General features: G+C 53.5%; 1 protein-coding gene and 1 long non-coding RNA gene across 7 annotated transcripts; one reads left to right on the forward strand and one right to left on the reverse strand.

Annotated features, from left to right (window-relative positions):
• Positions 1–935: 935 nt before the first annotated feature.
• TMEM11 (transmembrane protein 11) lies at positions 936–15,284 on the reverse strand. 2 transcript variants are annotated; one of them, XM_015079601.3, is made up of 3 exons: positions 15,128–15,206; positions 11,717–12,157; positions 936–1,847 (listed from the first exon to the last, which is right to left on the reverse strand). In XM_015079601.3, exons 2-3 carry the CDS (start codon positions 11,722–11,724, stop codon positions 1,331–1,333), a joined length of 525 nt encoding a protein of 174 aa, XP_014935087.2. In that variant the 5' UTR covers positions 11,725–12,157; positions 15,128–15,206; the 3' UTR covers positions 936–1,330. The 2 variants fall into 2 exon arrangements, with proteins under 2 accessions (XP_014935087.2, XP_014935086.2); XM_015079600.3 differs by lacking the exon at positions 11,717–12,157 and having other exon boundaries at positions 15,128–15,284.
• Positions 15,285–15,409: 125 nt separating this feature from the next.
• Positions 15,410–22,326, forward strand: LOC106981458 (uncharacterized). 5 transcript variants are annotated; one of them, XR_008294353.1, is made up of 4 exons: positions 15,410–17,857; positions 18,008–18,144; positions 18,445–20,578; positions 21,788–22,326. It is a non-coding gene; the product is annotated as an uncharacterized LOC106981458 (long non-coding RNA). The 5 variants fall into 5 exon arrangements; XR_008294356.1 differs by having other exon boundaries at positions 18,445–20,025; XR_008294355.1 differs by lacking the exon at positions 21,788–22,326 and having other exon boundaries at positions 18,445–20,025; positions 20,361–21,742.
• Positions 22,327–27,007: the final 4,681 nt, after the last annotated feature.

A 27,007-nucleotide genomic window follows, 5' to 3' on the forward strand; every position in this document is an offset into this window, starting at 1 on the left:
CATCCTTTTGCTCCAGACGGCAGACTGCCCCGTAAACGACACTGTGTACCCGACACCATTTTGCCACCCGGCATTCGAATGAGTGATTAGTACTGCTAGGCTCCTCGGAGTTACAGTTTTTCAAACTCTGTGGATGACGGACGGTCCATTTTGAAAGCTTTTCAAAGCTCTGAATCTCCCTTATGATAAATAGCCCAGTCACTCCCTTTGAGCTCTGGACATCTCCGCATGCACCCCTTCATTATTCTCTGGTATCAGCTCTTCCTGGTAGAGCCTTTAAAACTAGGTTGCTTCTTGAAGATGGACCCTTCAGAAAGAAGTACCATGTAGCTCTTCAGGGAGGACTGAGCAGGTCTTAGGAAGGTTGCGGTTAAGGCGGGGAACCCAGTGTCTTTGTGGAAAGGCCGGTTTCATTTATCCGAAACCTTACAGGGATATGGAGGATGGTGTGCAATCTGCCCTTTGCTGTGAGGGGGACACGGGACCTGACTGCTATGGAATGGAAACACTGAGACGGGCGCCGAGGGGAGGGTGCTTCCTCAGCCTAGGGCAGTGGGCTTGAACTCAGGGTCCACCTCAGGAACAGCTCAGGTGCCGGATGTTCATTTGTGTGTCCTTCAAAATCAAAAGCTCTGGACAGGGGATCCCAGGCCTCAGTTCTCCACGTGGACCCAAACGGAAACCCAGTGACCTCTGGACCTCGTCACCTGATCCTACCACGTGGCCCGAGCAGCATTCAGCTGTGCTGGCCTTGAGAACGAGGCCGCCGTCAGAGGTGAACCGCTCTGGGAAGGGTCTGGGCCTGCCTTGTTCCAAGCCCCGTCCTTGCTGTGGATGGCGACACCAGGTGCCCACCGCTGCCCCGGGGCGAGCCACCACCCAGAGCAGACTGTGGGCAGCAGCTAGGCAGTCATGGAAAGAGCAGACACCCGAAGTTGAAATTCTCATAATTTTAATGGTCAATAGCTTCTGGTTGGCTCTGGATGGTACAGTTAAACAATATACTTAAAGACCTCCCCCCGCCCCCCGCAAGCGCATTCACATCCCCTCGGCAGCCGTGCCGCCAACGCGCACCGCCCGGTCTTCCCAGACTTCCACCACTCGGACCCCCTGCGGGTTATGGAAATCCACATCTTAGTGTAAGGAGTTGAAAAACCCTTGGTACGCCTGTGACCTGTGTTATTTTTTTAAAATAACAGATATTAAACCAAACACCTTCCCAGGCTCCGCCGCCGCCTCACAGAGCAAAAACCTGTTACTGTGGCAAATCTGGACACTCTGTGGTCTCTCGTGGGCCGGGCCGATTGCTTCTCTCCCTGTTCGACTGAAATCATACGGCATAGAGTTCGTAAATCTTCTTTACACAGTACACCAGGGCGGCGAGTGCTATCGTGTTGTGCAGTCTCTTTCTGTGCAGGTCGTCCTTCCGGACCAGCACCACCGGGGTGGACGAAGTGAGTGTGTGCAGGGGCAGGCGGGACAGTTTATAGGCGTCGTACTCCACTTGGTACTTGCAGCAAGGGTCAAACTGCCAGGAGATGCCGTAGAGGGTGCAGCAGGCCAGGCTGAGCACGCCTGCGGGCAGGGAGATGTAGTGGGAGTAATCTAAGGGCAGCGCCAACGGGGTGAAGAGGCAGGCGGTGCCCGCCAGCACGGTGGTCTTGTGCAGGCAGTTGCCCACGGTGATCCAGCGGGCAGTCTCGTCGCCGATGCGCGTGGGCTCGATCACGATGTACTTGTACTGGGCTTCCAGGGCCTGCTCCAGCTCGTACTCAAACTGGTCTTGGGCGTTCTCCCCATTGTAGATCTCGTGCACGATGTAACAGTCTGTGGCCGACAAGCTCACCCTTGGAGTGTGGGGGTGGGGTGGGGGGGGAGAGAGAGGAGATAGTTAGGCTGAGGGGCACACGCACCACGCTTCGGCGCTGAGACGCCGCGAGAGGTTCGTGACTCAAGTCTGGGCCTGGCGCTCAGCAGAGAGCCTGAGCTCCTGAGGGCACCACATCTCACTTAGGAGTTAATCCTCCCTGGAACCCAATATGTAAGATAGGAAAGATTTTATTGTTTTTCTGAGAGAATGATTACTAGTGAAATGTAGAAAAGACACAGGAAAGAAGGGGTACCCAGCTCTCCAGAAGATGACAGCCTATGATGTGTACTGGGCCCGGGAGATAGCCTGAGGCAGTGGACAGATCCAAGTTCCCTAAGGAGCCCCAAGGAAGAAAGAATGGTTTCAGCCCGGATTCTTATCAACACAGAGGCCCAAGGTCGGCAGAGTGACACGTGCTCTTGGTTAATCACGGCGATTGCAGGAGGAAGCTTCTTTGATGGAAACCAACAGACCTGAGACCAACAGTGCCAAACACTCTGCCCTTTGCAAAGTTTAGAAGGAGTCAGCCCTGCCCTGCGGGACAAAAGATAGATAGATAGGGTCGCCTTCGCCTTGGATGATGGAGCACAAAACTCCTCCGGCCGTCAACAGAGGACAAGCTACACAAAGCCCCCACGGCCCTTCCCAAAGCCAGCAGCCCCAAGAACCGCAGTGACTCTGAAATTTAGTGTACGGATGACACAGAGGGCCCCAGAGGTTCTGGCCCATTCTGACCCTGGTCCTCCAGGACTCTGTAGGTGTTTACTGCCAGTAAATCCTCCTCTCGTTCGTATAAGAAACACTTCACAAAGACCCACTTCAAGTGGCTGAGCTGATCCGACGTCCCCCTGGGACTAGGGACGGGCGGCCTGACCCTCACCAGCGGAAGACAAATCTGGACGCTTACAGACAACTCAGCTCTGGGTCAAGGCCAGATAGCTGGCTGTGACCGTGGGCCACGGGGCACCGCAGGCAGTTTCGGGATCCTATGTGAGGTCCCTCCAGTGCAGACTTCGCATCCAAAGCAGAGTCTTTCCACACCCCCTGATGGGCAAACCTAAATATAGACCTGTACACGCCTTGTCATTTCCATTTGGCTTGTTTCAGCCTGTCCAGATCTTTCCAAATCTCCATACTGCTGTCTAGCATATACTGTTTCTCCTAGTTTTGTGTTCTCTGTTCATCTGGTAAAAAGCCTTCTTTATACCAGCCTCTGAGAGGGCACTGCTAGACACGGCTCAAGGCTGGATCAAGTCACTTACCCCCTGTCACAGGCAGTGCAGAGCACCTCTCACATATGCCTCAGCGGCTGTGAAACAAGGTCACCCCCAGAAGCTCTGGGCCCTGGCCCTCCTTCAGAGATGAAAGCAATTACATGTTAGATGTGGTGAAAATCAGGTTGTCATGGGCGCACTTCAGGGACAAAGGCCGGGCGATCAGAGCCCGAGACCACAGCGACAGACCCCTGAGCACTCCTTCCAGTTACTCCCCCCAGGCAGGATTCAGCACAGTAGAAACTACTTTCAGCCAACAAATTAAGCAAACCTAAGAGGCAGCTTCACTCTGTTAGGAAAATGCCTGATCAATACTCTCCTGTGGGCACATCAGAAAGGAAAAGTCACTTAGGAGCGCCTGGGTGGCTCAGTTGGTTGAGCAACCGACTTCAGCTCAGGTCATGATCTCGCAGTCCGTGAGTTCAAGCCCCGCGTCGGGCTCTGTGCTGACAGCTCAGAGCCTGGAGCCTGCTTCAGATTCGGTGTCTCTGTCTCTCTCTGCCCCTCCCCCGCTCATACGGTCTTCTCCCTCTCAAAAAACAAATAAAACATTTAAAAAAAAAAACAAAACAAGAAAGGAAAAGTCACTGGTAACGGGCTGACCGTGCCCCCAGGGGCAGGGGGAAGGGCATCCTCCAGGAGGGGCCTCCGATCCGGTGGGAAGCACTGTAGCAAAAGGCACGGGCTGGGACTCGGGCAGAGGGAAGTCTTTATCCTGAAAAGGTAACTGTAATTAAGCTGGGCTCAAGGAAGCCTCCTAATTAAATCACAGGCCCTAATTAACTGGCGTGCACTGGGGAGAAGTCGTTCCCTGGGGGTCGGACAAGAAGCCTCCTAAACATGGGACGTTGCCAAAGCAGCTCACCAGTAGTCAGGGCTGCCTCCCCACGATGGGTCAATGAGCTGTTTCCACAAGAGTCCACCGGAAGTTGAGAAAACAGGAAAAGTGGGGTTTGCCCTTTCAAGGCCTCCACTTGGTTTTTCCTTCAGAGAGAGGAGTTGGGGCTGTTTCAGTCCTTCCTCCCAAGCAGGACTCAGCACTTTAGAAGCCAGTTAGCAAACACGCCAACCTGAGAGGCAGGGTTTCACGCTGGTCGGGTAAGTCACTGGTAAGGGGCTGACTGCACGCGCGTGTGCAGGGGCAGGGAGAGGGCTTGCTCCCGGGCCGCGCGTTCAGGTGGTGGAGAGGAGACACTTCCAAGGCCGTGTGTCCTGCTGACTATCAGAGCGAGGCCAGGGATGCCTTTCTGGCCACAAGGTTCCTCTAGAATGTTCAAAGCCGAACGTGGGTGTCAAGACTGGGATTATAGAATATTCCTGACCAAACCCAACTCGACCTCAGTACGGTGCCCTCTCTACCCAGCAGATTGTAGCCATCCTGAACATGGTGGAAAAAAGTACCGTGAGGCCCAATAAGAAATGCCTGTTGAAACCCCACCGACCTAGAACAGACTGCTCCATTCTGGAGACCCGTCAGCAGGGACATCCCACCTCGCCCTCCCCCAGCTTCTGCAAGCCCCGCCGGCATCCCTATCCACACCGCCTGCCTTTTCCCAGCCCGTTGCAGGGGCAGGCGTGGTGGGCACGGTACTCTCCTGTCCTTTGTTGACACAGATGAGTAGGTGTGTCTACGGGTCCCTTTGAGCCTGACCCTGTACCCTCCGGGTTCCTGTCTCACCGCTGCTGTCACGTGTGCCTGCGTCAGGCCCGACGGCACAGGAACGGACAGTGAGGGGACATGGCCGGCCGTCCACCCTCTGCCTTCCGGCTGCCGGCAAGTCACAAACACCACAGCTCAGAGGAGTGTGTGTGGACACGGGTTTGCTCCCCCAATATACACATCCAGAGCACGCCAGCTTCCTAAAGCCGCCACGGCTTTCTGTGGGCCCGCCACCCCACTCCTACCCATCACCAGTCGCCCACGGTGCAAAAACAAAAGAGCGTAAGCCACACTGAAGTAACATCCCAGGGGCCTTCAAACAAGGCAGCCTCTGCAGCCAGTCCAGCAGGCAGGCACTGCCACACCACTGCCCTGACCCTCTCGAATCCTCTCAAAGCCAAACTACTCGGCCCAAATTCAGGAAAGGGATCCTTGTTCTTGTTTCATTGCCAAAGGATATAATCTGAAGTCTGGAGAAGGAGATTTCCAAGATACACAAGGAGATAGCAAGGTTCGAAACACACACACACACACACACACACACACGCTGGGGCCCCCATCTATTAGAGGCCACCCCATCAAGTACTCAACTTCCACCTGGCTGTGGCAGCTGGGGTGCCCTATGTGCCTGCAAACATAGGTGTTAAAAGCTGCCTGGACCACAGGGTTCAGTTCACATGGCTGCCATGGGCAGTTACTTCAGAAACCTGGTGGCTGACTACTCCCAGGAGAGAGGCATGTCCATCACCACCCAGGTACCCCAGGGCCCACCCACGTGTGGCTTGCTTGTTTCCGGGTCAAATGTAACCAACTAAAGAAGGGGCCTAGTTAGAAGGTTGCCCTGAACAATTTCAGAGCATTACCAGCCAACCCCCAACTTGAACCCTGGTATACAAGTGCATATGGGGGAAAAAAAAAAAAAAAAAAAAAGCTAACTGGGAGTCTCTGGGGCTTAAGGGACTTCATTTGTGCTTTCCATGGCAGGTGTGTAATGACCAGTAAGAGTCCTAATAAAGAGTTCATGTAAAAAAAAAAAGAAGAGTATGAGAGGGAAAGAGCAGTGACGGAAAAGTAGCTACGAGATCAGTGAAAAAGGCCAAATCCAGAACAGTGATTAGAGTATGCTAACTTTAGTGCACATGCTTGCTTTTACACGCATTTCTGGAAGTACAAAGACCTGAGAATTCTATCACTTGGGGAGGGCCATGGAGTGGCTCCAGAAAGGAGAGTCCCGTTTACCAAATGGCTTCTGAACCTTTCGAATTCAGCACGTTCCGTGGTACTTACCACGAAGTAAGGGTTACGCCCTTGCACACCCTCTGCCAGTGCTGAGATCGATGTGCACCGTTGAGCCCTTAACCAGCCTGTGGAGCAGAACATCAACCCATCTGAGCTGGGGTGGCTGCTACAGATGTGGCCTCAGGGTCACGGGCACTTGTGACCGGGGCTCTTGGATCCGCCTCCCTCCCTCTGCCTTTAACCACAGTGGGCCCGAGACCCTCCGCTCTCCTCCTCTGAATCTGTGCTCGCATCAGAGGGATCCCCTGGAAACACTGGCTTTGTGGTGAGAAGGTGGCCGTAATGAAGAAGCAACCTGACAAACTCCATTCCCTGGGTGCGGGCACCTTCTCTGCACAGCTGGCAGCCTGCCCGGCATGTGGCCCTGGGGTCCCCTGCACACTGGGAAGCTTCTCTCAGAGGGATCTGAAATTACAGAAGTAGTCTCAAACATGGGATCCCCAAAGTCTGCAGATACCTCCCCAAAAGTCAGAGCTGCGCAAAAAAGTTCTGAGTGGCACTGTCCGAGAAGAGCAGAACTGATGGGAAGGGATCGATAAATTGAGCTGTTCCTCCACGAGAGGGAAACCGGAGGTACAGCTGAATCCCTCCCACGCAAAGCGAAGGAGAAAGCAGGTTCAGAACACACGCAGACGGACAGACACATTCAGAAGCACACAGAACGCAAGGATATGGCATTTAGGAACGTTTTCGTGTGTGGTAACTAGGAAGAAAAGGAAAGGACAATTCAGGAGCGAGGTGGCCTCTGCCTGCAAGAAGGGACATGTGCACCAGGGTAATGCTAGTTTTCTACTCTTAGGCTGAGCGGCGAGCACGCAGGTTTAACTATCTTCAAATCACGGGGAAATACAGATGAAATTTCCTGTCCTAACCATTTGTAAGTGTGCAGCTCAGTAGCGTTAGGTCACATTGCTGGGCAACCAATCTCCAGGCGAAACTAAAACTCTGTCCCCATTAAACGACAGCTCCCAGCCCCCACTCCCCACCTTCTACTCTGCGTCTCTGTGAATCTGATAACCTTAGGGACCACACGCAAGTGAAATCATATAGTATTTGTCCTTTTGTGGCTGGCTTACTTAACGTAATGTTCTTAAGGTTCATTCAGGTTATGCAGCATGAGTCAGAACTTCCTTTCTTTTTAAGGACGAATAAACAATGTTCCATCATATGTATACACCGCACGTGTCTATCCATCATCCATCCATCGTGTTTGGGCCACTTCCACCTTCTAGCTATTAGGAATGTGGCGAACGTGGTATAAACCTACCTGCTCAACTCTCCGCTTTTAATCCTTCTGGATACGTATCTAGAAGGACTGTCGGATCATGTGGTCATTCTTTACATTTTTTTAGATTTTTTTAGAGAGAGGGATCCGCGTGCAGGTGTGTGAGCAGGGGAAGGGCAGGCAGAGAGAATCTTAAGGATATAGACTCCAAGCTCGGTGCAGAGCTTGACTCGGGACTCAATCTCGTGACTCTGAGATCATGACCTGAGCCGAAATCAAGAATCAGACACTTAACGGACTAAGCCACCCAGGCGCCCCTAATTCTTCTCATTTTCTGAGGAACCACCACACTGTCTTCCACAGTGGGTGCATCATTTTATTTTTTAAAATTTATTTACTTTGAGGGAGAGAGAACACGAGCACGAATGGGGGGAGGGGGAGAGAGAGAATCCCAAGCAGGCTCCACACTGTCAGTGCAGAGTCCGATGCAAAACTTTAACTCGTGAAGCCACGAGATCATGACCTGAGCCAAAATCAAGGGTCAGTCACTTAACCAACTGAGTCACCCGCGTGCCCCATGGCTGCGTCATTTTATATTCCCACCAAAAGAGCATGAGGGTTCCAACTGCTCCACATCCTCACCAGAAGTTATTATTTTGTTTTTTAAAAAATGTTTTATTTATCTTTTGAGAGAGCACGTAAACAGGGAAAGGGCGGGGGGTGGGGTGGACGGTGGACAGAGGATCTGAAGCGGCTCTGTGCTGACACGCTGATGGCAGTGAGCCTGATGCGGGGCTCGAACTCACGAACCACGTGATCACGACCCGAGCCGAAGTCGGACACTCAACCGACGGAGCCACCCAGGTGCCTGTTGTATCTCACTGTGCTTTTGATTTGTACTTTTTAATGACAGCGTTACTGAGACAGAAGTCACGGGCCACACAACTCACCCATTTGGAGTGTACAATTCGGTGGCTCAGCACGTGCACCAAGTTGTGTAACAAACAGCACAATCGATACTAGAATATTTCCATCACCCCAAAGAGAAACCCCACGGCTCCCCATTTCCCCCACCCCTCCCCAGCCCCCGGCAAGCACCCGTCCCCTTCCTGACTCGATGGACTCACCTATTCTGCACGTTTCATATAAATGCAATTATGTTTGTGGTCTTTTGTGACTGGCTTCTTTCATTTAGCATAAGGTTCTCAAAGGCCAGACGTATGGTAGCAAGTTTATGACTTTCCACATGTTAGAAACATACTTTGGGTCTGTTTAATATACAATTTTTAAAAACCCAAGACAAAACATCTGGAGGGAAGTGTCAAAGATGCTATACGTGAAAAACGGTCAACAATGGTTTTCCCTGGATGGTGGCCTAACAGGTGACTGAGATTTTATTTTCCTTCATACATTATCTGTATTCTTCAAAAAAGAAAACAAAGAATCCTGGGTTTCTCTTATAACAGTGGGAAAATTAACTGTACGCATTTTCTTAAAAAGAAAAATCTTATTCAACAGCCCATATCCCTTGGGGTGACGAGGACAGACAGCCACGGGCCCTCGGCAGCCCAGTTCCGGCTCCAGCAGCGTCTCTGTGCCCGCGGAGAAGCCCACGCTACCAGGGAAGCGCCCCGCCACCGCGAGCCTGGGCACAGGCGGCATCTCGTGGCTGCGGTGTCCTGCCGGGGAGGAGGAGGAAACTTCCACTTCCCTGTTCGCTCACGCAAGCCCCCATCACCTTCTGGTCGTGGCAGAACCAGAAGAACCTAGTCGAACTGTGGCGGAAGCGCCTGCTTCAGGCCTACGTCCTGGAGCGGGCCTGGGGCTCCCAGGCGGGGCCCAGGCATGCGCTCCCTCCCACGGCACATACAGAGGATGTCAATCCTGAGCTCTGTGAAGGCAGAGTGTGTTTTCGTCACGGTATCCCCTGCACTGGGCCCGAATGCGACGGGTCACCGAAACGCATCGGCAGGGCGGGGCGCCCGGGTGCTTCAGTCGGTTAAGCGTCTGACTTCCATCTCAGGTCACGATCTCACCGTCCAGGGGTTCGGGCCCCACGTCGGGCTCCATGCTGCCGGTGCGGAGCCTGCTTGGGACTCTCCCTCCCCCTCTCTCTGCCCCTCCCCCACTTATTTACGCTCTTTCTCTCAAAATAAATAAACTTAAAAAAAAAAGACAGTGGAAACTCATTTGAAATAACTGACAGGAGAAAAACAATTACATGAAACTAGGTCCGTATGTCAGGTTGCTCTCCGCCTAATAAGCACGTGGTCACCTATGCTCTGTGAGGTGCCGGACTGTCCCTCTAGCCCCTGATCGAGGAGAACGCACTTTTGGCTAACCGAAAGGAGCAACTGCTCCCTCAGACAGGGAGTAGGAGCCAGAGGCAGTAGGACTCTACATTGTGGATTGGAAGCCCAACAAGGGAGCGCCCAGGTGGCTCAGCAGCTAAGCATCCGACTCCTGGTTTTGCCTCAGGTCATGATCTCAGGGTTCGTGGGGTTGAGCCCTGCGTCGGGCTCTGCACTGACAGCGTGGAGCCTGCTTGGGGCTGTCTCTCGCTCTCTCTCTGCCCCTCCCCCGCTCACACTCTATCTCAAAATAAATACAAAACCTTAAAAAAAAAAAAGTTGGAAAATTAAAAAAAAAAAAAAAAGAATGGGGGCAATTAGTACAGAAAGACACAGGCAGGTAGCCCCAAATATTGAGGACGGTTCCAAACAGGCCGAGGAACTTCCACAGGCACCTGACATTATCATGTTTCAAAGGAAGCCCCACGCGAGACCACACTTTCCTCCTCTGTACTCTGGAAACCGAGCAGCTCTCTGCCGTGGGAAGAACACAGCGCACCAAGGGTGGGAGTCAAGAGACCTGGATTCAAGTTCCCTCTCGGTTACTCACTGGCTTTGTATCCAAGGGCAAGACACCTGGCCGTTTCGAGCAGGGCCGCCCCGCGTCAACTAGGGCAGAGGCCTTACCTCTCCCCCAGGGCCACGGTGAAGGTGGAGCAGGGGTCAGGTGTGCACGCCAAAGTGACGGCCGCAAAGCACCGCCCCCATGTGAGGCCCAGGCAGCTGTTTACATTTAAATTAATTAAAACTAAAATAAAGAGGCACCCGGGTGGCTCGGTCAGTTGAGCGCCGCCGGCTCGGCTTTGATCTCACGGCTCGTGGGTTCGAGCCCCGCGTCAGGCTCTGCGCTGCTGAGCCTGCTGGGGATTCTCTCTGTCTCTCCCCCACTCGTGCGCGTGCTCTCTCTCCCTCAAAATAAATACATAAATAATCTTAAAAAGAAAACCGTAAAATAAAAAATCCAGTTGCTCAGACGCGGGAGCCACACTTCCAATGCTCACGCACACGTGGCTAACGGCTACCCTCACGGACAGAACAGATCGGCAGCGCTTCTGTCGTGGCAGAAAATCCTACTGAACAGCCCCGAGCTAGAGAACGCTTATGGCTACTAAGTGATTACTGGCTTTCCCAAGAACTCTGTGGCCCGTCCAGTGGCTGCTGGCACCGGGACCGAGCACAGTGGCAGCCGGGAGGTTCCCCTGTGCCGGCTCTATGGAGTACCTCCCGCCTCCTCCCGCGGCCCCCGCTCACTGAGGCCCAGGACACAGAAGCTAAACTCAGGCCTAGCTTCAGCCGCCTCCTCCCGTCCCTGGGTACAAGGCTGCCCCTCCGTTCCTCAGAAAGTCGGGCCCGCGCTGGAACGCGGCCTACGGGACTGAACCACTGAGGCACAAGTCAGCGCTGCAGGAATCCAGACTCCTCACGTAAATCAAGGAAAATGGAAAGTCGTGCCCAACAGGATGAACCCCAGCGGGTGATCTTAACACGCAACATCCAATTTCTGGGAGCAGAACGTGTGGCCCAGCCGTGCCGGGCTCCACCTTCTGGCAGCCAGCTGAGGAGGACCCACAACCGTCAAGGGCCGCACACCCAGAGACTTGGGGGCGGATGCCGTACCCGCGCGGCTCATCCAGACCAGGAGGAGAGAAACATTTTTACCACACGCTAGACCCAGAAAGGCAGTTTTCCAAGAGAAATAAAATACCCCAGACCCCTAAGGTGCCTCAGCTCTAAAAGGAAAGGATCAGACCAGAATGAGGAGAATGTCACTCCCGGAATGTGAGCCACCTGCCCACGTGGCTTGTGGCCCATCTGTTCGGCTGGCCTGGGAACTGCGCCCTCCACCAGCCATCCGGGAGCACGTCTGTCCAATTCACATATGAAACAAAGCGGCAGAAAGGAGGCCCAAGTCCTGGGGAATAAGGTGTGGTACGCAAAGATGGGGAAGCAGTCCCGTGGCACGGGCCGCCTAAACACGCCGACGGCTGCACAAGCCAGGGGAGAGGAGGGCCGCGAAAGGTGATCTCACACTACAACCTGAGCATTTAGTCCGGTTTGCACGGCCCTCTGAACACCCCAGGTCTTCGGACAGCGCCGCTGCCTCGTACCATGGTCAGAATCAGATCAAGGACATCTTCACATGATGAGAAAAACAGGAACTGACAGCACGTGGCTATACTCCCATTCCAACAATCACGGAGAACTCAGGGATGCTCAGAGGCCCTGAAGGAGTGAAGAGAAGCAGCCCGAGTGGGACAGGAGGGACCGTCTGTGAGCTGGTCCGCGTTGGCACCCGAGTGGCAGAACACACAGATGCCTGCACTGTGCCTTCCTAGATGGGCAAGCGTGTCTCAAAGACGCCGACGGGACAAGTGGCAATCTGTGTCGTGTGCTCGCTGCCAGGGTGCTGAATTTTGGACAAGAATTCAGGTTACAGCTCAGAGTGTGATGTTCTTCATTACAAACACTGTTGATTCCCTGGATTTAATGGAGTGGAGAGAAAAATCAACATGCAAGCAGCTATCATTTTGCTATTTCTTACCCCTCTCCTATTTTAGTCTAGACCAGTATTGTTGTATCAACAACACTTTCTGCAGTGATGGATGTGTTCTCTATCTGTGCTGTCCAGTGTGGTAGCCCCAAGCCACATGTGGCTACTGAGCACATGAAATGTGACTAGTGTGACTGAGGAGCCGAATTTTTAATCACTTTTTACTTTTATTTTTTTAAGGAATCTCTACACCTGACGTGGGGCTTGAACTCACAGCCCCGAGATCAAGAGTTGCATGCTTTACCAACTGAGCCAGCCAGGAGCTCCTGTTTTTAATTACTTTAAATTTAATTGCCACATGTGACTAGTGGCTACTGAATGAACACAGCTCTAGAGTCAAGAACCAGGTAAAGAATTCACACATTGGGTATTCTAAAGTGGACCGTCATTAATGCTGTCTTGTGGACAGTCTGGCACTAGGCAGGGCCTTTAAATACAAGCCGTGCTTTGGAGTTTGCAGGCCCTGGCGAATCTGGAAAGTTTGCCCAAAGTGTTGCTCTGCTCCAGCCCCTGCCCCAAACCAGGCAACGTGTCCTTCAGTTTCAGCATAAAGCAGACTCCAACTAGGTGTGTCAAGCAATTCTAGAAAGTGGTCTTACAATGTGAAGCTGAGATTTGAGTCAGCATGAATGTGACATGGAACAAACTCATTTAAGAGGGCCATAAACAGCCTATTTCCGACACTGGAGCCAATAATATGCTTGGGCCTCTTAATCTGCGGCGCTGGGCAATCAATTAATCCAGCCTGCCCCACCCGAACACTCTTTCCGCCCACTGAGCAGGGATGGAGGTGTGCCCAGAAGTTAGCTAGCTGGCCCAGCAGCGGGTTATGTTTCCATCCCCTGCTCAGCGTGGGAGGATCTTTGGGAAACCGGGCTCTGGCAAATGTCCCCTCCAACAGAGCCCGGGTAGGGCCTCGCAGCAAAGGCAAACAGAGGGGCTCCCCCCCCCCCCCAGCCACACCACGTTATCTGGAAGAAAGAGAGATGGTACCACCCGAATCACAAAACCTGACACCCCAACCCTGGCTCACATACAGCATCTGCATGAGTGAGTAGTTCCAGGCCAAAGGTTGCAATCTGAACACCTAAGGAGACTAGGCAGGTAACTGCAGTGAGTCGAGCTGTCAGGTGAGTAATGAACTAGAGAGTACTTGCCTTGGCCAAAAATGTCGGCCACCACTCAGCTTTTCGAGGAGGGTTTTATGTGGAATCTTTCAACTTCTAAGTACTGGCAACTAACTTAAATTCTTTTTTAAAACTGATGGTCAACAGTCAAGGGCTGGATTCAGCCTCTGGGCTGCTGGTTTGCAAACTCAGTTTTGAATTAATGCCGGTCTCCAACCAAGGAGAAAAAAATCCCCAGTATTTGATTTCTTAGATCAATAAAAGCTTAACTTGTACTGGCACGGCCCTTGGATGATGTCTGGGGCATCCCCATTTGGCCCTTTCAATTGTTTTTGTCCAGTAAGGAGAAATGCCTTTCAGATACTCTTGAGTTTTCTAAACAGGTTACTTCCTATTACTAAAGGATTAATGTTCAGATTGAAGACCTTGAAGACGTTTGCCAGGTTTAAAGACCATCTGGAAACCTTTAACTTCTTCCTATGGTCTGATCTAAGAAATACCAGATGACAGTTGGAAAAACAAAAATATCTGCTTGCCATTCACTGCTTTTCCAAGGAAGAGGAAATGCAGAACTGATAACGTTGGATAACTCTGAGCTTAAGAATAAAATGCAAGCTGGTTTATCACAACTATCAAAAAGAAATCTTCTGAGCTGACAAAGCCATCTGCACTAAACAGCAACGAACGTGATAGAATCAAAGAAAAGGAAAAGGAGGGTAGTTGAGAGAAAGAGGGGGGTGAGGGGAGAGAGAGAAAGATAACTTTTCTGTTTAATAAGCCTCTCCAAAAAGACAAAAAAAAGCAAACACAAAACTTTCCTGCTGACCTCTGCTATACCAACCAAGCCATAACAAAATGGACTGAGCAGTCGAATCCAGGGGATTCCACCAATACACATCCTTTCCCAAATTTCTGGTAGCTGAACAGCTAGCTTCTAGTGGCTTCTACTAGGTGACACTGCTTTCCTGAAGCAAAAACTGTAAATTCGACACGAAACACGAAAACTATTCCAATCTCATCTTCTAGAAGTCAGTTCTACAAATCGAGATCCACCTTGGAAGACACAAGTCCCTAGCTCCGTACCCACACACCATTCATTAGGAAAGGTCACTTCAAAGGACTTCCACGGCAGGGGCGCTTGCAGAGAACCCGCGAAAAGTCGCAAACATCGAGGGTTCGAGGAAGCGGCCGGTTCTCGGCCCGGGAGACAAACTGGGGAAGGTTAAGGCTCCCCTGATAAACGTGCAGACTGCACTGCCCTGCGCGCAGCTGGCCCACTTAGTGAAGGTTTCCCCTTCCTTCTCCCTTCCCCGAGCTATTCCTCGCCACGTCAGGGGTCGCGGCCAGTATGACCACGCTCGTGGCCAGGTGGGACGGGAGCTTCGGTCGCCGCTCGGCCGCGGGATGCTAGGCGGGTCCCTCGGGCCTGCGCGGGGCTCCGGATCCTTCCCGCGTGGCCCGGCCTCGATCCTCGGCCCGACCCTGTACGGCCGCGGCCCACTTCGCCCGGCCCCGCCATCGTCACCTCCCCTGAACCCTCCATGGAGACCGCCTCAGCCCAGCTAGAGGGGGCGCCGGCTCCCACCCAGATCCTGGGTCGGCCCGAGCAGGAACCCCGCGTGCCCCGCAGGGGTACGAGGAGGGCGAGTGGGCGAGAAGGGGGAGCCCGGGTACGAAGGCAGGGACAGCGGTGCGGCTCCAGGAGGCTTTACTGGCTCCCCGGCTCCTAAGCCACTCGTCCTGGGAGAGCAACAGGCCCCCGGATCTCACCTCTCTCGGGCGCTGCCGCCACTGCTGCCCGGGCCAAGACGCCTCCTTCCCCAAGCGGCCATCTTGGAGACACTCTGCTCGCAAATGTCTCGCGCCAAGACGGCCTCGGGATAGCGGGCGGACTGAAGGGAAATGTAGTCCGGGCCGCATCCCCGGACTGTCCGGGAGGTGAAAATCGAGCCCCCACGGGACTACAATGTCCACAATGCATCGCGCGCGCCGGAAGCACCGCCTCCTTGACGTCGCCTGGGAAATGTAGTCCTCAAACCTTCCAGTAGAAGGAGGCACTCTGGGAGGAGTTCTATTCAGGACACCTTTTTAGAAATTAAAATTCCCAAAGTTCACAGGCTAGGAGTTACAGGCGCCCACCCGTTAGTACGGCCTTGGGCTTCAAGAGCAAAGCGCGGAAGGAGAGTGGAAAGGAAAGTGCCTACAACTCCCAGAGCGCCACGCGGGAGGCGTCCCGGCGCTGCCCGCTGCAGTCGCCGAGCGGCGCCGCGCTTTCTGTGAGGCCCGCCTGTCGCTTGCCGGTCCTACCCGCGCTCGCCGCCCTCGCGCCCGCCCCGCAGCCGGCGCGTCCAGCCGGCGCCTCGGTCTCGCCCTCCGCGAAGGCGGCCCGATCTGCCCTTCACAGCCGCCTCTGTCCACTAAGGTCACCGAGGGGCCCGAGGCGCCACCGGCCCTTCTCGGAGGCCCTCGCTACTCCCGCTCCATTCCCCCAAATGCTCTGGACTCCCGGGATGCTCTGGGGACAGGACAGACGCGGTCCCTGCTGCCACGAAAGTCCCTGCTTGCAGACTGTTGGAATTGAGAATCTCAAAGCAGAGAAGAGGAAGAGCTACAACACGCGATCATTGCTATGAAAGAAACATGGTCCCGTAGAGAGAAAAGCCGATTTTAGGTGGGCCAACTTAGGCCCTTTGGTCTCCACCACGCCTCCCACCCATGTCTTGGTGCGGGGACGTGAGCATAATCGCATATTTCCGTGTCTTTGAAGGTATATGGGGGGCAACACCCCGCCGCCCCCGACGGGATCCCTGCACAGGACCTGGCATTTCCCTGCCTGGACGCTGCTGTAAAGTCAGGAGAGACTAAATGGAAACCACGGATTCCTAGATGCGGCTCCCGTGAACCTTTGGGCTATTTGGGGGGAACCTTTGCAGTGTTTGAACTTATAGTCCCTCTCCTGCTTTCCACAGACAACGTTGCCAGACACATTAGGGGGCTCCATAAATATTTGAGCACCTCTTAATATGTCAAAATGTCCAGATTCAGAGACAGGAAGAAGCACAGCGCTCCCAGCATCCAACTCTGGCGGAGCTCAGCAAGCCTGGGCAGGGGGTTGGCAGGTGTAGAAGGCACTTTTACCACTTTTAATACTGAGGATTCATCAGTATTTCCTTCCAGCTCACATTCTGCGGTAGATTTAAATGCTTGAAATCCTCTCACAGCCCCTCATCCCCTATACGATGAAATTCAAGCTCCTTAGCACAATCTGGAAGCCCCTTCGTGGTTTGGAGGTTGTCTAACTGACCAGGTTCAACTGCCTCTCCTTGCCTGGAACTTGCCAGGCTCGCGAATTCAGAACATTTGTAGGTCCCTAGTTGTTTCATGTTTTCCCTAAAAGTCTTTGTCTCCCAGCCAACAATCCTTTGTCCGTCTCCCCCCCCACCCCGCCAACTATCCTTTAGACTTGATTCTGGTCCCTCAGAACTATCTGCTCTTCTCGAGGGTTTCTGGGGATTCTAGAACAGCTGGGTTTGAAGCATGGCTCCACATTCTGGATCTGGGGCTGCTTCTAGAACCTGCTTCTCACAGCTTCCTTGTTGGCCAAGCAGCGGTGATATTAGTACCTCTCCTCACACAACTGCTATGGACATGATATAGGATGATACGGGTATGGAACTTATCCAGATAAATGTTAGATAAGGTAACAAGAACAGCTGATGGCTATGTGTGCCAAGCCCTGTTCAAAGTGTTATGTGTTCCAAGCGTCGTATGTTAAGTGATTTAACTCTTCTCATCTTCACAACGGCCTTGTGAAAGTGTTATCAGCATTCTCATTGTGCAAATGAGGGAACCGCCCAAGTGACTTTCCAAGGTCACCCTGCCGGGTCAAGAATGGTGCCAGGAATTGAACCCAAGCTGTCCGATTGCAGAGATCACACCATGCTATGGTGCCTCTCAGGAAAAGCTCTGGAAACACCACCTTCGTCAACGAGGACAGGTCCCAGGCCAGTGTCTAAAGCACAGAGGAAATGTTAAGTGCTCCGATAGCTGTGGACCTAGCATGATCTTCCCATCTCCCTGGCTCTTGCGCTTAACTTCTAGCAGGCCATCTGCTTCCAGTCTGCTGACTTGAGCTGAGATCCTGCCCTCACCCCCAGAATGTTGCCTCTTGATCACTGATCGTGCACAGACATCTTCGGGAAGGTTCATAGGGAGGCTGGTTCACTCAGCTCGTAGTAACTGAGCACCCAGTTCCTGAAGGTACATCCTGAATGGTGGGAATTGAAATTCCTGTGGCCTCCCGCGCAGTGGAGCCTCCTGAAGAGACCCCTGAACTGCTAGCAGACAACCAGCCGGTGGGAAAGGTGGGGCCTCACTGGTGCTCGAAAATAATAGCACTTCTCCGGCACCCTTTTCACTCACTCATTCTTAGAGCCAACAAGTATTGAGTGCACATTCAGTGCCAGGTACTCTCAGGCACCAGACACAGCATTTAGTAAGGTAAGCACTGTTCCTGGTCTCATGGGCTTTCCAGTGTGAGTAAATATTTTCAGAGAATTTCTAAGAAGAAATCAAGCAGGGTGATGTAGAGTGGCTTGGGGATTGTGGGTGGCTACAGGAGCTCTCTCGCAAGAGGTAACGTTTGGACAGGACCTGAATGAAGAGAAACAGTGTGCACATGTAGACCTAGCGACAGAGTGTTCTGCACAAGAGAAGAGGTGTGAAGGCTCTGGAGTGTGAGCAAGCTTGATGTGTTCCAGAAATGAGATGAGGATACCTGGAGCATGGTGAGGGAGGAGAGGTGCTGGGTTTGCCTTTGGTTGAGTCACTTCCTCTCTCTGAATTTCAGTGTTCTCATCTGTAAAATGGGCGTAATTTTACCTGTGTGTTAGTGTCTAGTTAGGGGGTGGGGAAAGCCACCCTAGGTATTTCAGACAGAAGGAATGTAATACAGGGCATTGTTTACAGAGGTGTTGGGAGGGCAGGAGGAGTCAGGGAACAATGAGGACACCCACAGATTAGTAACTGGAGGGAGCAGCTGTGGCCCCTAAGACCAGAGGAGCAAAAGGAGAAATAATGTTTCCCAGAACCGTGATTCCTGCTCGCTGGAGCAGGAATTGAGAGCCACACCCTCAGGGGTGCTACTGTCACACAGCTGCTGTCACCACCACGGCCTGAGGGGCCACCAGAATCCTGGGCTGGGATGGCTCCTCCCTCCCTCCTGTCTTCTGAAGCCCTGCTGGTGCCTCCTGGAGGCAGGGTCACCTGACCAGGGCATCTGGGAAACGAGGTTTGCAGGCTCCCGGTCCTGGCTGTGAAGAAGAGCCTAAAAAGGCAAGCGCAGGACGGGAACCACAGACGCCATTCCCACACCAGCCACTGCACACCTCTGTATGAGGAGGGAAACAAGTATGTGTTCAACAAATTACTGCACGGATGCTTCATAGCACGTAGTAAGCATGTGGGAAAGGCAAACAGAAACACCTTTAGTGTAATATCTTATACTAAACACCTTTATATAAACACCTTTAGTATAATATTTTAACGTGAAGGTCTGAACTTCTGATGTGAGGCATCAAAAATGAGCATTTTTAAAATAGAATCTTAAATCCGAATGGGTGATGTATTCACCCATCGAATTCAAATTGCAAAGCGATATGCGGCGAAAATAAGTTTCTCATATCCTGTCTTCTCATTGCCTCATCCTTGACTCCTCCTAAAGCTATCGCTGGTCCCTTTCTTCTGTGTCTACGGATCGTCCAGACCGGGGCAAGGGTATGCGTCTATTCAAAACAACTGTTTTCTTTGACCCACAGGGTGCGTGCCACGCACACAGCTCCGGGACTCGCGTTTCTCTCTCCACCGAATCTTGGAGGTCGCTCTCAGCACACACCACTTTGTCTTACCAGAACCATGATTTTCCTAGCCAGCCTCCCGTAGTCTTTTACCGTTTCAGAGAGGGCTGCGGTGCGTACACTTGCACAACTTCCTAGTGCCCGTGCGCATGTCTTCCTGTGGGATCATTTCCAAAAGGGAACTTGCTGGGTCAAAGGCTGTGGGCGCTTGTCACTGTGATAAATACGGCCCGACCGCCCTCCGCTCCCACCAGCGGGGGCTGTTTTCCCGAAGCGTCACCGGCACCCTCTTCACGCCGCCCCCATGGAGGCCCCAGACGTGGAGGGACAGAGATAAGCCCTCCCTGCTGTGCCCTGTCTGGATTCCTGACCCACAGACTGCATGAGCAGGATCAAATGGCTGCTGCTCTATGCCTCCGTGAAGTGGCTGGTTACGCGGCAGTAGGCAGCTGGAACAGCCCCTTCCTAAACTCCTTTTGGCACAGCTCTGCACTTGGTGAGACAAAAGTGGGCCTACCTGTGCTCCCTGCTGCAAAAGCGCAGTCGTTAGCCCAACTGCAGCTGGCCAGTGTCCTTCCAGGATGTTCCTGGGGAGCCTCCGTCATCCCACCCATCGATCGGCAGGCCACCTCGGATGCAGAAAAGGCCCCGGTGTGTGTGCAGAAACCACACTCTTCCGGAACCCCCAGCACATGCCGTTCACGCCCGTTAAGATAAAACAGTTGCCACAGTTACACACAGCGAGTCTGGGAAAGGCACAGATCGCTCCTAATTTATCTTCTTGGTGGAGACTGATAGCGGCCAGCATGAGCGGTGAGCCTACTTAGCAGTTGTGGTGATCCATGGGAGGTATGTCACTCGCTCATTTGTCACCTAATCCTTGCTGAGCACCTGCTCTGTGCCAGGTTGTGAAAAAGCCCTGGTGACAGAGGAATAGATGGATGAGGCCGCTGCCTTCCATCAGCCCTAGTTCAGGGCTGGGGCAGACGGGGCAAGGATACCGAAGGGTGACGCGAACGGGTGACATTCCAGTGTTGGTTTTTTAAGTTCGTTAATTCATTTAGAGAGAGCGAGAGCACATGTGAGCGGGGGAGGGGGGGAGGGAAAGAGAGAGAGAATCCCAAGCAGGCTCTGTGCTGTCACCGCAGAGCCCAGTGTGGGGCTTGATCCCGTGAACCGTGTAATCATGACCTGAGCTGAAACCAAGAGTCGGACGCTGAACCAACTGAGCCACCCAGGCGCCCCTATGGGAACGTTCCCGTGTTGATATGCGGAGGAAATAGGCAAACTGGGCCAAGATGGTTTGGTAATAATAGTGCCTTTTTGCAGTGCCTTGTATGGCCTGCGCCTCCCTCGGGAGCGTGAGGTAGGCGAGACATCCATTCGTGTATTGATTTCGCAGCCGGACTGGGGCTGGGGGATGGCAGGGGAAGGGAGGCGATTCAGGATATATTCCCAGGACATTGAAACATACTGTGTGTTCATTCGCTAGGGCTGCCACAACAAAGTACTACAGACCGGTCCTCACATGACCCCCTGTGCGCATGCGCGCGCGCGCGCACACACACGCACGCTCCTCGTGTCTCCTTGCGGGTCCACATTTTCTCTTCTTCTGAAGTAGCCAGTCAGATCGGGTCAGGGCCACCCATGTGCCCTCATTTCACCTCACTTGCCTCTTTAAAGACTATCTCCAAATACAGCCCCATTCTGAGGTCCCGGACTTCAACATATGAATTTTGGGGTGACACAACTCTGCCCAGAAACACACTGTTGGCTAGTTTGGACTGAGGCCACCATATGTAGCAAGTCTCTGTGCCCTGCGGTGACCGTTGCCAACACCCAGCCTAAAAGAAGTTGGAGATCCAAAGGAACATTGATTCGGGACAAGGATGTGTGGGGTGACGACACTTGCCCTGGGCCCCGTGGGTTGGGCTGCTGTGGGCTGGTGGGTGGCTGCACGCGAAGCTGTCTAAAGGGCACCCGTGCTCTCGCCAGCACTATTCAGTCACCAAACGATGGAACTACCCACGGATGAATGGATAAACCCAAACGATGGAGTATTATTTGGCCATTAAAAAAGTGGGATGAAAATGTTCTGGAAGCAGGCAGACGTGATGATCGGCATCTGTGACAGACCCTTAGTCCACCCTCACTAGTGCTCCTTGATGGGTTCACTCTTTGAGCACTGAAATATATTTATTTAAATGGGAAACTCTATGTGACTATCCAAATGTAATGTCTGTATCATAGGCAGGACCTTACAAAAATAAATACAATAAAACAACAAAAAAAAGGTTATTAGATTCTAGTTAGATATTGTCGCTCCCCTAAAGCTCCCTCAGAAAGGGGGGCGCTTGCCCCCTAGGTGAGATGTTGCCATTTAACTCTGGGCTCCGCACAACCCAGGACCACCTTGCTGGCCAGCCAGCCTTTGAGGAAATATAGCCTCACACTAAGTAAGGAGCACTCCCCAAATCCCAGTGGGGGGGGCAGGGGAGGATTTCTCTCTCTCTCTCTCTCTCTCTCTCTCTCTCTCTCTCTCTCTCTGTGTCTCTCTCTCTCTCTCTGTATCCAGGCCTGAAAACACAGGCTCCTTGTTCATATGCCTGGACCTGCAAATGGACTGGGCTGCCTGGATTCCTCACAGAGAGGGTCCCAGAGACACTCCGTGAGATGTCCAAGCCCGTGAAGTGGGAGACCTGGGTTTGCGTCCTGACTCCGGCACCTAGAGGGGACTTAACTGTTCGCTCATTCGACAAACATTCCTATGCTCCAAAGACTGTGCGGCAGCGGGGGGCGGGGGGGGGGGGGGCTGGCAATGCACAAGGTGGGTGCAGTCCTGCTCTTTGGGAGCTTTTATTTCAGTGGCAAGAGTTGGTCAGCAAGCAAGGACGCAAGGAAGAAAACTCCAGGTAGTGGTGCAGGATCAGAATAAGATGGGGAAATGAGGTGAAGGGTGCCCAGGGAGGCACCATTAGATGGCGAGGTCAGGAAGGGCAGCATCCACCTTTCCTCTTGCCTAGAATATGGCTGTGATGCCTACAGGTACGGGAGCCATTTTGTGACCAGGAAGCAACAATCAGGAGGGCAAAAGTCAGCATAGAAAGGGGATGTAGACGACGAAAAGAGCCTGGGCCTCCAGTAACCTCACAGCACCACCGCACAAGCCCTGGACCTTCCTCCTCCAGACTTTCTAGTACATAAGACAAAGGAAGTGCCCCTTGTGAGTTGGGTTTTCCTAACAGCTGAACACATGTCTAATGACAACAGATCTAAATGACAAGATTAAATGATGGTAATGTGTGGAGAAAGAAGACTTCAGGTAGAGGGCACAGAAGTACAAAGGCCCCGAGGCAAGGACAGACTCGAAGGATCTGAAGAACTGAAACAAGGTCAGTGCGGCTGAAGTGGGAGGAACCTGAGGGACACGGGGGGAGCAGGGGCTGCTTCGGGTCCCTCGGATGGTACCCTTCGCACAGCGAAGTGAAGAGGCACAGAGGCACTGCACAGAGGGCAGTGAAGTGTTTGGAGCAGGACAGAGACGTGATCTGACTGAGGTCTTAGAAAGATCTTTCTGGCTGGGAGACCATATGGTCAGGCAAGGGAGATGTTGGGCTCTGGCCTAGGCTGGCTGGAGTGGAGATGGGATCTGGGGGCCATGTGTATACACACACACACACACACACACACACACACACACACACACACACCACATGGGGCCCTCTTCCACCCAGACAGACTCCAGTTTGAATCCCGACCCTGCCACTCGTCAGCTGTGGGATTCTGGGACAGGTGACCGAAACACTCCAAACCCACTAGTTTCTCTGTCTTACCGCCCCTGTTGTGGCCTAGGTTCTGTCCTGCCCTCCTAAGCTGCCTTCCTACCCACAGCCTTCACCTTGCAATCCTTTCTCCACACTGCAGCCGCCAAGATTCCTTTAAAATAAATATGAACATGGCTGGGGCGCCTGAGTGGCTCAGTTGGTGAAGCCTCTGACTTCGGCTCAGGTCCTGATCTCACGGATCGTGGGTTCGAGCCCCGCGTCGGGCTCTATGCTGACAGCTCAGAGCCTGGAGCCTGCTTCGGGTTCTGTGTCTCCCTCTCTCTTCCCCTCCCTGCTCATGCTCTATCTCTGTCTAAAAAATAAATAAACATTAAAAATAACATAAGATAAAAATGAACATGGCACTTCCCTGCTTATAACCCTTCGATGACTCCCCATAAGCCTCAGCAACAAATCGAAATGCCTGACCGGACCGGGCCTCTCTGTTAGTCTAACAGAGAGACTGCACAATGCCTCAGAGATCAGATGTACAAGCTGGGTTCTCCCTCCCCGCAGCCAGCTGCTTCCTGAAGGGGAAGGTGGGGCAGGGGGGAAGCCCCACCTTCTGAAAGCCTCCGTCCACTTCTGCCATTAACCACCTAGGAGGCCGGGAAGTGCAATCTGTCCAGGAAGGGTAGGAAATGGGAGTTTTGGTGAATTACTGAGTCCCTGCAACAATCTGCCCTCTGGCGACCCAGAGGTAGCGTCCCCCTTCTTGGCTCGCACCACCCTCCACCAGGGGCACACCCTCACACCACACCCCGTTTCCGCTCGAGGCCTCCTATCTCTTAGGGATGCACCATGTTCTCCACCTGCGGCAGCCCGGGATCTAGAAGTAAGAGCCAAGTTGCTACCTGCTCTGAACCAGAATGAGATGTGGGACAGGGACAGGATGAATGTGGGTAAAACTCATCAGAACAAGGGAGAGCACGCGGCAGCACCAGGCCAGCGACGGTGGGATCCAGGGAGCAGGCATCGGAGGTCCCCCCGCCCTGGCTCTGCTCTCTGGGAGGACCCTCCCAGGCCCGTTTTCTCCGAGGAGGAGTCTGTACACTTTGTGCAGCCTGCCCACACAGGCGTGGCTCGGGGGTCAAACCGCAGGCTCGTGGCTTCTTTGGCAAGAGCGATTTCCTCCAAAATGTAGGGAGCTCTCCTTTCAGGAAGTTCCAGGGGACTACACCTGAGGTTCTCTTTTTAACATAGCTTTCTGGAGGCTTCTTTGCTTTGCTCTCTAATCACTCGTCTGTCTCTGTCTCAGTTTACTGATGCTTCACCTCCCGAGCCTCTCAGACGATTAGCGAGCAGGCCAAGTCAATGCTTCCCCTGAGCTTGGCCTGCGGCCGAGGCCTTTGCCCACAGAACCGAGAAGGTTGTTGGCTCAAACGTTTTCGGTTGTATTCCCTGCTTTTTGGGGCTGGTAGCAGGTGCCTTTTCCAACTGCAAGGCCTCCAACGCTTTCACCCACCTTTCTTCTGGCTGCAGACCTGTATTCCTCACGCCTCGCCTCGAGCTGAAGGAACAAGCCGCACGCGTGGGTATCCAGCTTGTTTCACCGGACTCCCCCCCCCGCCCACCCCGGAGCCACAGGGTGGGTGCCCGGTCTGCCCCCCAAGGCACCGCAGGGGACGGTGTTCACAAACATTTGGCCCCTGCAGAACATGAGTCCCCAGCTTCCCACTCTGCAGTAATATGTCCCCGCTGCCTGACCACTGAGCCCGTGCTACGAATTTCCGGCTGTAGATACTGGAGGCGCCCTACTTGAAGACGCCTTTGGTATAACAAACATGCCCCCAAATGCAGCTCGGCCCAAGCCCAAATAAGAGTTTGGTTTTGGCAGGGGCCTCGTCTCCATGCAGCAGTTCAGGGACCTGTGGTCTTTACGAGTGGATTCACTGTCCCCAAAGCCTTGCCATCGACTGCATCCAGCAGTGGAATGAGAAGGACAGAGCCTGGAAGGAGCCCAGCTCGTTTCCACACATGTTCCATTGGCCAGGACTCGGGCCCAGGGACACGCCAGCCACACGGAGGCCGGTAGGTGCAGCAGCTGTGTGTCCGCGAGTGGAGACAGATTCAGTTGTGAGCAGCCTCCGCCACACCTCAAGGCTCTCCATCATCTGGCCCGCCCACCTCCCCAGGCTCCTTTCCTCACTCCCTCACTTCCGGCAACTTCAAAAGATGCCCCAAGCCACCTCACTGTTGGGCCTTTGCTCATGCTGTTTGGTCTACTCAGAGCTTTCTCTCCCGACTGTTCCATCTGTCTGCCCATCTGTCCATCCAGCCATCCATCCATCCAACCATCCAGCAAGTATCGTTGAGCCTTAAACATGTGCCAGGCACTGATCTGATCTCCAAACGAGCCTATCAAAATGAGCAACATGGAAAACAAACAATACTGTCTTCGCGGGGCTTGTATTTTGCAGCGAGATGCAGACAGCAAATAACAAACAATCCCAAACAAAGCGGGTATGTACGCAATGTAAGAGGTGAGCGATGACCGGGAAAACTGGAGAAGGGGTAAGGGAGTCAGGATGGGTGGGTAGCAACATGAAAGGCAGGGTAGGCTCTGGGAAAGGAGGCCTCACTGAAAAGGTGACGGTTGGGCACAGACCTGAACAAGGCAAGGGAGGGACACATGAGGATGTCTGGGGGAAGAGTATTCCGTGCACATGGAACAGCATGTGCAAAGGCCCTGAGGTGGGAGTGACTTCGCAGGCATGAGGAACAGTGGTGGCGGGGGAGCCCGTGTGGCTTACAGAGTGGGGGGAGATGAGGTCAGAGGCCATGAGGACCACGTCGTGTGGGGCCTGTGCGCTGATTCCTTCACAAAGCCCACCTCTTTAAGCTTTCAAGCTAGATATTCCTTCTTCAAGAGAGCCTTCCAGGGCCCTCTGCGTGGGGTGGGTGCCTCGCCTGTGTATGCCGGCAGCCTTGTCACGGAGTCTTCTGGCTGGGTGTGTGCTTTTGACCCCCGCCACGCACTGTGGGTCCCCTGAAGATGGAGCCCCATCTGCCTTGCTCACCCTTATGTCCTCTGGGGACACATAACGGCTACTCCACGTGGGAATGGGACTGGCTTTCTGAACTGTGGGGTCTCCACGTGGAAAAGAAGGACTGTCCCTTCACGGGCATCTTGGGAAATTTCAACGAGGGCAAGTGGCTCTTTAGTTGGCCGTTTTGTCTTAGCAGATGAAACACCAGTGAATTCTTATTCCCCGACTCTTCTTATTCTAGACTCCAGAACGACCACGGAGAGGCTTATTCCTGTCCTGTCTCGGCATCTTCCCACATCTAACGTGTGACTTCATCGTGGAGTGCCTCTCACATCTGGACAGTCTGTAGAAAGAAGCCTCTTGAAGGATCCTCCTGTGACGTCCTGCCTTCCAGCCTCTCCCTGATCCAGGAGGTTGCCGAACCTCAACCCACAGGTCTCCCATCCAACTCCCTGATTCTGGCCTGCCAGCGTCCCCCTTCACCGCCTACAGGCTCCTGACACGCCAGCTCCTGGGGCGCCACCGTCATGAGGACTGAGGGCCTCCCGATGGGAGTGGCCATTCTCACAGCCTTTCTGCGTTGGCTTGGCATTGGGATCTGTCATTCTCGATCATGCTGGCTTCAGCCCTTGGCGTCTAGATGGCCTGGCGTGATGGCAGATGCCCCGCCCCAAGCTGGCAAGAATATTTTATCCCGGCTACTTGTCTGCGTGTATCCACGTCCCTTCCTCCCCTGGATCACGCAGGGAAGACGCCTGCAGCCCCACTTCCCAGAGCCCTTAGCATTGGCTGCCCGGTCATTTCTGCCCGAGGGAAGCGCCGGCAGGAGACTAGAAGGCAGTGAAGGAGTTTCTGGATTTGGGGGGTGTTTTTGGCGGCGGCGGCAGCAGGGACCTGCGGGCCTGTACTCCGGGGTTTTGTTTGGGCAGCGAAGCCCTTCCAGCGGCCCAGTGATCGCAGCTTGCGGCGACACTCTGTCAC

Source organism: Acinonyx jubatus, chromosome E1 (genome assembly GCF_027475565.1).
Source record: "Acinonyx jubatus isolate Ajub_Pintada_27869175 chromosome E1, VMU_Ajub_asm_v1.0, whole genome shotgun sequence".
Classification (NCBI taxonomy): domain Eukaryota; kingdom Metazoa; phylum Chordata; class Mammalia; order Carnivora; family Felidae; genus Acinonyx; species Acinonyx jubatus.